Source organism: Mustela putorius, unplaced genomic scaffold (genome assembly GCF_011764305.1).
Source record: "Mustela putorius furo isolate JIRA1106 unplaced genomic scaffold, ASM1176430v1.1 tig00000193_pilon_pilon_pilon, whole genome shotgun sequence".
NCBI lineage: Eukaryota > Metazoa > Chordata > Mammalia > Carnivora > Mustelidae > Mustela > Mustela putorius.
The window spans coordinates 1,204,123-1,216,941 of record NW_025421309.1 but is presented as its reverse complement, the minus strand read 5'-3'; the positions used below and the strand labels follow the sequence as shown (position 1 = coordinate 1,216,941).

Sequence of the window (12,819 nt, the reverse complement as noted above, 5' to 3'; positions counted from 1 at the left end):
AGGATGGAGGGAAAGGGACATTTATGGGCATTATCCTCTCACTTTCAGGGATGAAGGGAAGGTCGATGGATCACCCTTGACTCTGAGGGGAACCTCACGGAAGGAAATGACTCTGCAGCCTGATAATCTTCCCTGAATTCTGTTTGCATCACATCCTCTCCTCAAGGACTGTCTGGAGCTCCACACCTCTTCCCCGTGACGGAACAGTGACCACTGCGACTCTGGAGAAGGTACTCTGTGATAGCTTTCAAAATGTTAAGTCCTCTGTGCTCTCACTCAGAATTGTGCAGCTGGCAGTTCATTGCAGGGACAGACATGAGTAGGCAATGACTTACCATTTGAACAATGGCTGATAGGCATTGTTAGCTGGCCGTGTGCCAAGTGCCATGTTTGTGCTCTGCATTGATTACCTTATATCACCTTTGCTGTTGCTAACCCCATTTTACAGATGGGGACAGTCATGCCCAGAGTGACGCAAGGTCACACAGGACGTGTCTAACCTAGACGCTGGCAAAGCCACCTGCCTGCTGAGTCCCCATGCCCAGCCATTTTGCTATAGTCCCTTCTGGTGCTGTTTGCAGCCAAACCAGAAACAATCATCAGAAGAGGAATGAGTATATAGATTATGACACATCCACATAGGAAAATGTGGGGAAAAAAATTTTGTCTCTTGATCCATGTCACAGTATCACAACAGCCCAAGTGTCCATCGATAGATGAATGGGTAAAGTGCGGTGTATACATACAATGGAATATTAAGCAGCCTTGAAAAAAGAGGAGAATCTCACACATGCCACAACGTGATGAATTTTGAAGATATTCTGCTTAATGAAATAAGCAGAATGAAAGCAGGTCTTTTCTGACCTGAAAAGACAAATACTGTGGGAGTCCACCTATGTGAGGGGGAATAAAATAGTCAAATTCACAGGGATAGAAAGAAGAAGGGCAAGTTGTCAGGGGCTCGGGAAAGGGAGAGTTGGTGTTTAATGGGGACAGAGATTCAGCTGGGGAAGACGAAAAGTTTTGGGGATGGATTGTGGTGCTGGTTGCACAAGAACGTGGACAGTGTGAATGTACTTATAGAAAATTTATCATTTTGACAATTATGCTTAGAATTGTCGAAATGGCAAATTTTTTCTTATGTATATTTTACCACAATAAACACAGACACAGGCACACGCATGCACACACACACACACACAGACACACAGGATCTGATCTGTAAGAGCCAACAGGAAAAGATTGTTGGGCTTATTATTTTATTTTTTAGAGAGAGAGAGTGCAAGCGGGGACGTGAAGAGGGGCCGAGGGAGAAGAAGAGAATTTTAAGCAGGTTTCACACTCAGTACAGAGCCTGATGTGGGGATTGATCTCATGACCCTGAGATCTTGACCTGAGCTGAAATCAAGAGTCGACACTTAACCGACTGAGCCACTCAGGTGTCCTGGGGCTTATTATTAAATATGCTAGAATATGGTCCCATGATCTAAGTCCTTTGTTACTAAGATTTAAGTGTGGTCTTGAATTGGGGCCCCAGCATCCCCCAGAGGCCTGTTAGAAATTCAGAGTCCCAGGCCTTGACCCAGACCTTCGGAGACAGCATCTGCATTTTAACGCAGTCCCTAGACAATCTGTGTGCATGTTCAAGTCTGAGAAGCGCAGCTGCCGAGTACTTATGTTTCCACAGTCTTGGGTGATCTGGAAGGATTCCTAAGAAACCAAAGACTAGTTGCTTCTGGGGAGGAGAAGGTCTGCATTGGGAATGGGAACTTTTTGCATGGGAAGGAAATTTTTTTTTTTTGCTTTCTGCTATGTTTGGGATTTTTAACCTGCGCATCTATTCCTTTAGTAACCCGTATAAATAATGATAACAACTATTTACAGAGCTCTTGTTGATCATGTGGCATCTGCTAAGCATGTGGGGATGCTTTCATCCATGGAATGAGAATGACAGTGGGATTGCAAGACTGCTATGAAGGTTAAAGGGAAGACGGTGGGCGTTGAGCTTCCCTTGACCTGGCCCAACTCAAATCACCTTCCTGCCTGAGCTGGGAGTATACAGACCTGCTCTGTGACTCTGAGAAGGCAGCTTACCTCCCTGCAGTTGTAAACCAGGATCTGTTCATATTCCTACTCTGGTATATCACTAGAAGCCAGGGCACCTGTATTTAGGAAAACTTGTTTTGAGACAGAGGTGCAGGGGTGCCTGGGTGGCTCAGTGGGTTAAAGCCTCTGCCTTTGGCTCAGGTCATGACTCCGGGGATCTGGGATCAGGCCCCGCATCGGGCTCTCTGCTCGCTGGGGGGCCTGCTTCCTCCTCTCTCTCTCTCTGCTTGCCTCTCTGCCTACTTGTGATCTCTCTCTGTTAAAAAAAAAAAAAAAAGAAGAAGAAGAAGAAGAAGAAGACAGAGGTACAAAGAGGCCTTTGACACTAACTTATACTCGGAAATTGGCCAGACTACATTTTGATTTGGTCGGGTTCCTGAAAGTATCTATCAACCACCAGAGCCAAGGTTTCCCAAGACAGGGGATGGGGAATGTGATACAAAAGATAAAAATCGAAGGGCCATCCGTTAAGTGTATGAGGGCTCTGAAACAAGTTGGCTTACAATTTCTTGGCATTTGTTGTGTATATACAGCATGTAATTTACCAAAATAGCAGAGAACATTTATTTCACATAATTTTGCTATTTAAAGAAGGGAAGAGCTCGAGGAGATGGCTGTCAACTTAAAGGTCTTATTTGTACCATCATGTAATTCTCTCCGGTACCTTAAATTAGGGTCTGAGGCTTGGTTAGGGTATTTTAGATAAGGAAGCTTCTTCTCTTTTCATCTGAGCTTCTGGACTTTGATCCTCTGAGTTGATGAATCTACCAGACAGAAAAGGAAGCTTACTCCTAACTGATTTTCACAGGGTGGTGTTCAGTGTCCTATCATGAAGGGAGGTGGTCTGCCCCAAAGGAGAAGATCAGGGACTGATCGGGGTTTGAATCCCTTCTCATGCCCCTCCATTGCTGTGTGACCCTGGGTGGGTTACTTTACTTCTCTGAGTCTTCATTTCATCCCTGATTGGTTGGAGATGATAATGCCTACCTCACAGGTTTGCCATGGAGACAAAAGGAGTTGATATTGACAGATTGTGTCCAGAGCATGGCATAATCGTTCAGTATTTCAATGTTTACCGAGTGAGTGCTGACTATGTGCTGACTGCTGGGATAGATACCAAAGGAAACAAAAATAATATATGTGGTCCCTGCCCTCTTGGGGCCAGTGCTCTAGTTGGGGAGATGGTAAATGAAGAAATTATAATAGATTTGAACACACTTTGATTTTGAGAAGGAAAAAAAGGGGTGCCAAGATAGAGAACAATTGGAGGAAGGAGGAGTCAGCATAGGCTTTCCTACAGAGGCTGAGATAAAGATGGCAAGGCAAGGAGGGTGGTGCACAGATGGTAGGGAGACAGTCGGGAAAATGGCCGGTGCAAAGGCTCAGAGGCAGGACCAAGGTGTGGAGGTCGGAGAGACAGGCCGTATCATGCAGAGCTCTGGACACCACAGTGAGGATTTTCCATATTCTCCTGAGACCAGGGAGACACCACTGAAAGTTTTCAAGTAGGCGAGAGAGGACGGAAGATGATCAGAGTTGAGTTTGAGAAGATCACTCATCAGACACATGTGTCCACAAGAGGAGGAACTAGATTGTAGAGAGTGTTTTAAAATGCAGGTTTTAGGCGCACCTGAATGAGTCATTAAGTGTCTGCCTTCTGCTCGGGTCATGATCCCAAAGTCCTGGGATCGAGCTCTGCCTCAGGATTCCTGCTCGGCAGGAAGCCTGCTTCTCCCTCTCTTACTCCACCTGCATGTGCTTCCTCTCTCTCTGTGTCTCTCTCTGTTAAATAAATAAATAAAATCTTTAAAAAAATAAAATAAAATGCAGGTTTTATTATTATTTGGGTATAGCGAGGCCAAAAGATCAGGAGATGACTGCCAGGGGGAAAACTATACCCTGTAATACTCCTAGATCACAAGTGCAATAGCCTGTCACACCTCAGGCACCCTATGGGGAAGAACCTGAGTTGGTAAAAAGGCAGAGGAAGTGGAAGGGGAAAGGCAGGTAAGAACCCTTATCCTGGTTTCCACAGGAATAAAGAGGCGAGGCAGGGTAACCAGGCTGAGGAACTGGCCAGTTTGAATGTCAATGGGTTCTGGGGCACAGGGGCTGTCTGGTACTTGGCCCTGGGGTGTTGAGAACAGGTGGAGAGTGGCTCTGGATTGGTTACTTTGTGCAAGGACACTGGCAGGTCAATCATTACAGTTAACTCAGGGAGGGTCAATCCCTTCAGGGTCAGCAAAGCCCCAAGATGTCAAAACACTAGAGGACGGGAAATAAAAGGCATGCTTAACATAGAAGGATGGCAAGAAAGGAAGCAGGGAGGCTAGAGAGGAGGCTCTGTGGTCAGCTGTGTGAGAGGGGACAGTGGCTTGGAAGAGGGACTAGAGTGAGGGAAGGATGGAGGGAGCTGAAGCTTTTGTCATTTGTCCTCCATCCCCACTGACCCCCATTAGTGGCAGAAGACACCTTTCCTGGGAGACCCTTCTGCAGGGCATGACAAGTGCCCACTTATCTGGGGAGCACAGTCAGCAATGCTGATGACCAGCGCCCCTCTGTCTTGTCCCAGGAGCTCAGCTGTGTCACACAGGGGCTTCTTTGGAATCTGAGGCCTATTGACAAATGGGATTAGAGGCTGTGGACCCGAAGCAGTGGAAATTGCCAAGGTCCCTTAAAATAGGACTTGCTTTTTGTTTCCTTCAAGACAAGACGTGGGCACTCCCTGATCTGTGTGATTTGGAAAGTGCCTTTTCGGGGGCTGGACCTCTGTCTTCAAGTACTTGAGGTCTGGGCAAGTGAAGAATGGTGCTTATTCAACTTGGACCCCGAGACCAGAGCTTGAGCTTCTGGGTTTAGAGAAGAGGGGAGCAGATTTCAACACAGTCTGGAGAGCCTTCTTGGGCAGAGAAGTCCAGAGGTGGAAAAGGCAGCTTTCAGAGGCAGTGAGCTCCCCTTCATGAGAGATGGTCTTAGGACAGGAGGGTATCCATCTGGATGGACCCGGGGATGAGGATATTTAACATGTAGCACTTTGATATGCCTACATGCTATATTTACTTACTCTCTTATATGATCTCTTCAATCCTGAGAGAGACATGTTATTAAAATCCCCAAATTATAAACAAGTAAATAGAAGCTCAGATATTACATCAATTGGCCCGGGTTCCCCAGATAGTAAATAAGGTACTACAGTCACTGGTCTGGGTAGTCCCACAGCCTGTGGTCTCAACCAATTAGCTGATGCTTCTCTGAGGCCAAGAATATCCCTAGGGAACTGATTAAAATGCCAATTCCTGGGTCATTGCCCTGATCTAATGCTACTGCATCTCTGAAGAGTAGAGCCCAGGGATCTGAATTTTAATAAGCTATTAATGGTGGCCTCAGATGTTTGAAAGGCACCTCTTGATGCCCTCCTGCTCTGAATTTGGGGAGATAAGGTGTGAGGGTTTGGATACAGTGACATTTAAGGTCTCTTCCATTCCTGAATGTCTAGAAGGCCATCATTAAAGGGGATTTTAATTTTCTGTGGATTTTATTTGTTTGTACTTTCCTGCCACCCCCATCGACCTGAATAGCATCGATCTTGTTCCCTGGGTAGTGGACCACTGGTTTATATTCTGGACAAAGGTAACAATCACAAGTAAATAATAGTTAACATTTATTAATCCCTTAACATGTGCTGCTAGCTCCACTAAGCACTTGAACCTGAGGCCTGGAGAAGAAAAGATTACCTTCCAATTTAGCAGAAAAGGCAGGATTTGAATCCAGGTCTGCCTGAATAGAGAGGCCTCTACACATGATCATTCTATGCCATGGCTTCAGTGGGGAGGGGGATGGGGACAGAGGTCTTTGTGACAACTTTCTGGGAAGTTTGTAACTTATTCATTCAGTAAGCATGCCAAGAGGACCTTGTGTGTGTGAGACCAAACTCTTGTCCTCATGGATCTGACAATCTTTTACCAAAGGTAAACTGAGGATGGAGGGAAGTGCACAAATTGCTGGTGGAACACATACTAGGGTCCTGACATGACTAAGGTCAGAGAAATGAGGTTGAAAGAGAGACCCAAGGATGCTCTAGAAATAGAGAGACTGAATAATTCATTGCCTCTGCTAAAATACTTTAGAGCTGTGGTTCCCAATGGGGCGTGATTTTTTTCTCCTAGGGAACATTGGCAATGTCAGGAGACATGTTTGATTGTCACAACTTGGAGGGACGGCTGTGATATCTAGTGGGTAAAGCATCCAGGGACGGTGGTAGACATCCCATAAAACACAGCACAGCCCCCACCGCTAAGTATTATCTGGTCTACAATGTGAAGAGTGTCAAAGTCGAGAAACCGGGTACTACAAGGTAAAAGAGATGTAATTAATAATTACAGCAGGAAAATTTCCCTGAAGCAGGATGGTACCAGGCACACCCATCTAGACAGCTTAGAATCATAAAGTTAAAAATGCCCTTAAAGTTGGCCCAGGCACCCCTTAGGTCTCAGGAAAGCAAATACATTGCCTAAGATCACACAGTGACTTGCATACAGATCTGCATAATTCTTTTAGACAGCCAGAGAGGAGTTTGACTGGGGCGGTAAAGCTACTCTCTGGGCCAGCAAACCCTTGGATGATCCTCCCTGAAACCTAAAATCACCCAAGCAATGGCTTCTTTGCCAGGGAGCTTCTTTATTTGGACTCCAGATTGATTGTTCCCCTTAAGTCACTAAAACACATATCCCCTAGAGGTGAGGCTGGGTGGCATGTGTTGGAAATGATGGGGTGTGAGCAGCTTTGAGCTTGAAGTTTTAAGAGGTTCTGGTGGGTTGACCTTGAGGATCCAGATCTAAGCTATTGAAATAACTCTTCTTTCCTTTCCTTTTCTTTTTTGTCTGTGAAGTGAGTGATACTGAAACCCCTTTCTCCTCCTTGGCAAGAAATCTTCCCCTTTGGGGAACATTTTCTTAGTGTTTGGAGAAGGAGGCCATGGCTTCTAGGTAATGTTGGAGGTTAAGGGAAACTAAGCTAGTGTGGAGGTACTGTGCTAAGAACTTCCCAATGATGACTATCTTCCATCCAAGTACTAACCAGGCCCGACCCTGCTTAGCTTCCGAGATCAGATGAGATCGGGCGCATTCAGGGTGGTATGGCCGTAGACCCCAATGATGACTCTCTTGACCTTCACAACAGACCGGTCATGCCATCATCTTGACTTTAAGGAGGAACACCCAGCCTTCAGGAGGTGAAGTAACTGGCCCAAGGCCACTCAGATGTTTGAACCCAGGTCTGCCTGCCTCGGAGCCCACACTTTTATCCCTACTGTTGATTAAGCCCAGGAGAAGTCAGTGGGAGATTCACTGAGACAATGGGCTTAAGTTTAATCTTGAAGACAAAGTTTGTAAGAAAGGAGGGAGAGAGAAATCTGGGCAAACAGAGGATAAAGTTCCAGCTCATTGTCACAGACTACAGGGTCTTGTATGGCCTGGTCTAGGTCATCCTCTGCAGCCTCCCTTAAGTTCCTCATTTTGTATGCTCCCTCCACTGGCCTGATTTTGAGACACAACACTTTTTTCCTACTTCAGTGCTTTTATCTACACAGTTCCCTTTGTCCATAATACTCCTCATCCCATCTCTTTCCTTGGATGACTCCTACACATCTCTGGGGGCTCAACAGCAATGTCACTTTCTCAAGGAAACTTTCACTGATCCTCCCCTCCTTCCCCACCTAGTACTAGTCTCACCGTACCCTGCACTTGTCCTTTGCAGCCTTAAAACAATCTTCATAATTATTGGGCAATGATATGTGTTTGATGTCTGCCTCTCCCAGCACCAGTTCAGCGCTGTCCAATAGAATTTTCTGCCATTATGGAAATGTTTCAGGCCTGCGTGGTCCAATATGGTAGCCAGTAACCACATGTGGCTATTGAGCACCCGAAATGTAGTTAGTGCAATTGAGAAAGATGATTTTTTAAAATTTCACATATTTTAAATAATAAATTACATTTTATGTTGTATATTATACTATAGAAATGATTTCATATCCAAATTATATAATTTAAGTTTAAATTTAAATAACCAGGGGCACTTGGGTGGCTCAGTGGGTTAAAGCCTCTGCCTTCGGCTCAGGTCATGATCTCAGGGTCCTGGGATCGAGCCCCGCATTGGGCTCTCTGCTCAGCAGGGAGCTTGCTTCCTCCTCTCTCTCTCTGCCTGCCTCTCTGCCTACTTGTGATCTCTGACTGTCAAATAAATAAATAAAATCTTTTTAAAAAAATAAATTTAAATAACCACATAAAGCTAGTGACGACCATATTGGACATTGCAGCTCCAGACTGTGACTACCTTGAGGGCAAGGACCGTGTCTATATTATTCAGTTGCAGAATCCCTTGTACTATGTGCCCAAATGAATATAATGAATGAATCAATCAACCAATTAACCAATGCCGTCTGCAAAAGTTGCTTTCAAGAAATCATCCTAGGGGCACCTGGGTGGCTCAGTGGGTTAAACCTCTGCCTTCAGCTCAGGTCATGATCTCAGGGCCCTGGGATGGAGCCCATATCGGGCTCTCTGCTCAGCAGGGAGCCTGCCTCCCTCTCTCTCTGCCTGCTTCTCTGCCTACTTGTGATCTCCATCTGTCAAATAAATAAATAAAATCTTAAAAAAAATCATCCTAGAAAGGAAAGACCCAGAGAAGTCTGCCTTGTACAAGGTCACACAAAAGGCAGAATTAGGCACAAAATCTTAGCCTCTGGAGTCTCCTGTACATGGTACTGTGCCTGAAAGGACAACAGGTAAAAGACAGAGGTTGTTTGGGGCTTAAAATGAACCATCCTTGAGTTGTGTGAAGGAGCTTCCAAGTGCAAGGAGGGACTGTTTCCTTAGGCACCTTCAACTCCTTTTCCCCTCCCCAAACCCTGTAAACTACTTAGTGGCTTATAATCTATTAACACTTCGCTTCCCATAGGACTGAGGCTGTTCCGAAGTCCACTCTTGCCAACCCTCTCCAAAGCATTCTGATTTTTTTAAAAAACCATATTGCTCTCAGGAAAGCTGTTGCGCGCAGTCTGTGCACAGTATACAGAGGGTGTGGTTTAAAAAAACTTCTAAGTCGTGATTTGTAACCCACTCAGATTCACGTGGCTGTTCCTTTTACTTCACTCCCTTTTTATAAATAGACATCAACACGTTTCAGGGCTAATTTTGACTTCATTCAAATTGCAGATTACATAGGGAGTCTATATCTATTTTTCTAAATGATTTTTAAAGATTTTTCTAAATGATTTTTAAAGATAATAATAATATTAGTTAATGTATGTCAAATGCTTTATGTCTACCGGGCATTCAGCATACATTTTCTCACTTGGTCATTACAATAACTCTGTGAATCAAGGATGATTGTGAGCCCCATTTTATGGCGAGGGAAACTCAATCTCAGAAAGGTTAAATCACTTGCTCAAAGTCCAATAACCAGAAAGTGGCAAAGCCAGGATCTGAACTCAAGTCTGTCTTACTCAAGAGCTAATGCTCTTAGCCAATACACAGTTTCACCTCGCTAATAGATATTACATGTATTTTTGTGTTAAAGTATCAATGAGAATAACCAAGAAACTTAACCTGTGGTTTGGGAAGAGAGAGACTAGTTTTTATTCTTGTACTTCTTTTTTAACTTTATTTACTCTATGCAGAGATTATATTAGTACATTATATTATATACATTAGTATAAAAACTAAATGATTTTTAAAATTTAAGTTAATAAAACTCATCATTTTAAATTTCTTTTTAATTAAGGAAGGACTTGTCACAATAGTGTCATGTCTATAGCTGAATAGATTAAATATACATGGGCTCTGAGTAATCTGCAAAGTTCACATGCTCTGACATTACTTGAAAATTCATCTCAGTAGCTGCAGTTCCAATATGTATTGTATTCTTCTTCTGAGTACGAGATTTCATATTTCATTTTCTGAATTATTTTTTTATTTTGAGATAATGGGCTGGTTTTTTTTAACATGATATTATTTTCATTGAAAGTGGTATGTTTTCTTCGAGAGATTTACACTCAGATATGTATATTTTTATGTATTCATACATCGACCTCTGGATATTATAACTGAGCATCTTTTGGCATTTGTGAAATAATGCTGATTACATAAGATATGCTATTTGTGGATCAATTAATAAAAACTTGAGAGTAAAATTTAATTAAAATTTTAAAATGAAAATTAATTTTTACACCAATTGAGAAGTAAACATTTACAATACCCTTCAGTATTCAGAGCCTCAGAGAGCTGTATCAATCACACTAAAAGTCACTTGGGAGAATTTCTCCGTGGCTTAGAGAGGGGGGAAAAATTTAAGTTAAGAAAATACACACACTAACAATGATGTATCTTTTACAACAACTCCAAACAGTGTCTACTTTTACCATCCAAATGGCTAGTGCGTCTTAAAATTAAAACAAAAATCCGCATTAATGCCCCATCTCATAGTCTTGGGATTTGCTTAACAAATCACCACTGGCTTGTAGTAGGAGAAATCCGTAAACCCGTCCACAAAGCCCCTGTCCTTTTCATTGCTTGGTTGTATTTCTCCAAGATTCTCAGAGCAAATCTGATATCCCCTAAAAATTCCCATCCTCTAGCTTTGTATTCCTGATGTTCTCAAGGATAGCCATAGACAGAGTCTCACTCTAGCTAGCTCTTACAAAAACCTTTCATTCAGAAGAAGGCAAGAGGTTTCAGCCCTCTCATTCACACACTTCATAAACAAGACTTTGTCCAAGCCTCCCCTCTAGGAAGGCATTCCAGCCTTTTAGAAACCACTTTGCAAGAGCAGTACCATTCCCTTCCATAAGACCTTGCAGAAAAATTGGGAATTTCACGGCATAGGAGAAAAGGCTGGGAAAAACCGATGTCATTGCATGGACTCATCAATTCAGTCCACATTTCAAAACAGCAGCTAATGCTTTCTTAAAACACAGACCTCAAAAATCCCTTTAGGACTGAGAGCAATTACAAGGGAAAACACAATACCCCTAGCTCCCCATAAGATTCTGACGGATCTGAAAAATAGAACTGAGTCAGAGATACAGAGGCTGGACTGCTGGAATAGGAAAATGGCTTGTCTCCTCGGGGCCTAATTCTTTCCTCTCCAACAGTTCCTTGTACATTCAAGAAACCATGCAGAGATGCCCCCCTGCAGGTTTTCATTTTTTAAAGGAAAGCCTGCCTTCCTCTCCCTCGCCCCCATGATACTCACGGCAGCTGCCTTAGCTGGAATAAGTCCTCCTCCATGTCCGCGCTGAGCCAGGACGAGCCCTTTTCATGGCCCTTACATGGTGTTGGTGGATGACGGGCGGTCGGGGTTTCAGCACCGGGGTGCTGGATAGCTCCCGCGCCGCTTCCTCCCTCGGCGGCAGCTGTTCGGGGTAGGGAGCCGCCAGGGACCAGCCCACGAGACAAAGCCGCCGCCGCCAGGAGAGTGGGCGGAGAGGAGGAGGCGGAGGGCAGAGCGAGCGGCGCGGGGAGAGGGGGCGGGGAAGAGCCCTTCTGGTTAGAGGAATTTACAGGCTTTCTGTGATTGGCGATGTTTTACTGGGTGCCTATAGGGCACAACAGTCTGTGAAATGGCTGTCGAGGTACCAATGAGCACTCTTTGGTTGACAACGCCTCTCTAAATGTTTATTTGTGGGGATTCATTAATGTTGTTACCGGTGTAATATTCTTGAAACCCAGGCTGGTATAGCAAATGAAGGGAATGAAAAATTCAAAGACGTGGGCATGCATTAAAACACCGTTTATTGAGCACCTACTGTGCCAGGCACTGTAATAGGCACCAGGCATATGCAAGACAAGTTAGACATGTCATTGTCATCATGGAGCTGTCTAGTGAAATGAATCAAGAAAAAAAAAGATATAAGTTAAGTATGAGAAAGCCAAAGGCCACTCATTCATTCATTCATTCATTCCACAAACAAGCGTTATTGAGGGGTTGTGATTCCCCAGCCACACTGGGGAATCAAAGATTAATAAAACCAAAGATTAATAAGACCAAAGATTAATAAAACCAAATCCCCACCTTCAAAATCCTCCCTATCTGTTTTTCCCATCCTCCTCCAGCTAGAATCTCTGCCGTCTTAGAACTGAAGCTCGGTAAAGGCTTGCTGATGTACCCCAAGGGCCTAGAACCATAAAGCTTTATTTATGGACACTGAAATTGGAATTTAATATTCCCCACTAAATGCAACCCCAGGGCTTTGCATTGTGTACACTCAATACATGCTTGTTAAACTGAAAGCAAACTGATCTTTCACTCCAGGTGAGTAGGGGTTCATTATCTATTTTAAGCTATGGAGAGGAAGGGTAATGATTTCTATTAGAGCTGACAGGTTGGAGGTCTATTGGTAGTGTGTCCAATTCATCCTGGTTTGCCGAGGAACGTGAGTCTTTGCCCTGAAAGTTCCAAGTCCTCAGGAAGCCCTGAGTTCCAGGCAAGCCTGACAGTTGGTTATTCGACAGTCATAAGCCAGATTCACAGAGAGATGTGTTTTGAGTAGCCTGAAGGGTCAACAAGAATACTTTTAAGTGTAAAGATTTAAAACTATGAAACTCTTAGAAGAAACCATAGGAATAGATCTTCATGACCTTAAATTAGGCAGTGGTTTCTTAGACACGACATCAAAAACACAAGTGACAACAGAAAAAATTAGGTACATTGGGCTGG

The 12,819-nt window shown here is 43.9% G+C and overlaps 1 protein-coding gene across 1 annotated transcript in view; it reads right to left on the bottom strand.

Annotated features, from left to right (window-relative positions):
* The window catches only part of LOC101680071 (SV2 related protein), a 73,788-nt gene extending 62,136 nt beyond the window's left edge, over positions 1–11,652 (bottom strand). Inside the window, exon 1 of the mRNA XM_004779097.3 lies at positions 11,356–11,652. Within this exon, the coding sequence (XP_004779154.1) occupies positions 11,356–11,390 (35 nt within the window). The 5' untranslated portion in view covers positions 11,391–11,652. The remainder of the gene's footprint in view (positions 1–11,355) is intronic.
* Between the last annotated feature and the right edge of the window lie 1,167 nt (positions 11,653–12,819).